General features: G+C 39.4%; 1 protein-coding gene across 1 annotated transcript; it reads left to right on the top strand.

The window, feature by feature from the left end:
* Nucleotides 1-57: 57 nt before the first annotated feature.
* LOC104983701 (putative olfactory receptor 56B2) lies at nucleotides 58-1,017 on the top strand. Its single transcript, XM_010833216.1, has one exon. It carries the CDS (start codon nucleotides 58-60, stop codon nucleotides 1,015-1,017), a length of 960 nt encoding a protein of 319 aa, XP_010831518.1.
* The last annotated feature ends 943 nt before the right edge of the window (nucleotides 1,018-1,960 follow it).

Here is a 1,960-nt window from a genome sequence, read left to right as displayed (position 1 = left end):
ACTGTCAGAGAGATTATAAAGAATAGTAACCTTGAATGTTTTTCTTCTTAGTGAATTATGTTCCAGGATCTCGGAAATTTCAACAGCTCAAAGTTTCAGGTCTCTGAGTTCATTCTTTTGGGATTCCCAGGCATTCACAGCTGGCAGCACTGGCTATCCCTGCCCCTGGTTCTGCTCTACCTCTTAGCTCTCAGTGCAAACATCCTTATCTTAATCATCATCAATCAAGAGGCAACACTGCACCAGCCTATGTATTATTTCCTGGGCATCCTGGCTATGGTTGACATGGGCCTTGCTACCACCATCATGCCCAAGATTTTGACCATCTTGTGGTTCAATTCGAAGACCATTGGTCTCCCTGAGTGCTTTGTACAGATGTATGCCATACATAGCTTTGTAGGAATGGAATCAGGCATTTTTGTCTGCATGGCTATAGATAGATATGTGGCAATTTGTCAACCACTGTGTTATTCATCAATCATCACCAAATCTTTTGTGCTCAAAGCTACTGTGCTCATGGCACTCAGAAACAGCCTGACTACCATCCCAATTCCTGTGTTGGCGGCTCAGAGACACTATTGCTCAAAAAACCAAATTGAGCACTGTCTGTGCTCTAATCTTGGTGTCACTAGTCTATCCTGTGATGACAGAACGATCAACAGTGTTTACCAGCTACTTTTGGCCTGGATATTCATGGGGAGTGACTTGGGTTTGATTCTTGTATCCTATGCTTTGATACTTCACTCTGTACTGAAACTGAACTCAATGGAAGCTATATCCAAGGCCCTGAGTACCTGCACTTCCCACCTCATCCTAATCCTGTTTTTCTACACTGTCATTATTGTCATTTCTATCACCCATAGTGCAACAATGACGTTTCCCCTCATCCCAGTTCTACTCAATGTACTCCACAACGTCATTCCTCCTGCCCTCAATCCTATGGTCTATGCACTCAAGAACAAGGAGCTCAGACAGGGCTTATGCAAGCTCCTTAAGCTGGACTTCAAAGGTAGTTAACTTGGGGAGGATGCTCAACTTTGTAATTTCCCTATGTATATATTCATTATATTCTTCAAAGAAGAACTAAGAAACACTAACATTTTTCAGTTACTTTATGGAATAAGTGGAAATTAATGAAACCTTCAAAATGAGAATGAAATAATCTTGCTTTTCAATAAATGTCTTCATCAAATGAGTAACGCAATGATGTTGATTGTCTCAAGGAATCCACAAAAAAACAACAGATATATATTCAGGAATATATATATTCCATTTTTGTCTTCAGTTTCTCTAAATAGAACTTCCAAACAATGTTTAATAGAGATGGTTCAAAGAGATATCTGCCATTTTCTTTTTTTTAATTAAAGTATTTAATCCATATGTATTTTATTTAATTACTGATAGCATATAACTGCTCCATGACAAAACTAGACAGCATATTAAAAAGCAAAGACATCACTTTGATGACAAAGGCACTTAGAGTCAAAGTTATGGTTTCTCTGGTAGTCACTTATGGACAAGAGAGTTGGACCGTAAAGAAGGCTGGTGCTAAAGCTGAAGCTCCAGTCCTTTGGCCACCTGCTGCCTAGTACTGACTAATTCGAAAAGACCCTGATGCTGGGAAAGAATGAGCGCAGGAAGAGGAGGGGGTGACAGAGGAAGAATGATTAAATGGCATCCCCGACTCAATAGACATGGGTCTGGGCAAACTCAGGCATACAGTGAAGTACAGGGAAGCCTGGCATCTGCAGTTCAAGGGTCTCAAAGAGCCAGACATGATTTAACAACTGAGCAACACAAACTGCTCCAGATATTTGTGCTTCTTTCTGAGGAGTTTTACCATTTTTAAATGGTCAAAAAACTTGAGTAGACACTTCTCTAAAGAAAATATGAGATGCCAGCAAATATATGAAAAGATTTTTATAAATTAAAATCAAAACAACAATAATCACAATAAGTT

The sequence above is a fragment of the Bison bison genome, unplaced genomic scaffold (genome assembly GCF_000754665.1).
Source record: "Bison bison bison isolate TAMUID 2011002044 unplaced genomic scaffold, Bison_UMD1.0 scf7180017863238, whole genome shotgun sequence".
NCBI classification, from domain to species: Eukaryota; Metazoa; Chordata; class Mammalia; order Artiodactyla; family Bovidae; genus Bison; species Bison bison.
The sequence above is the reverse complement of the archived record's forward strand: the minus strand, read 5'-3'. Positions and strand labels throughout refer to the sequence as shown.

Excerpts from the sequence above, each read along its gene's own strand:
- LOC104983701 (XM_010833216.1), top strand. The coding sequence starts at position 58 with ATGTTCCAGGATCTCGGAAATTTCAACAGCTCAAAGTTTCAGGTCTCT.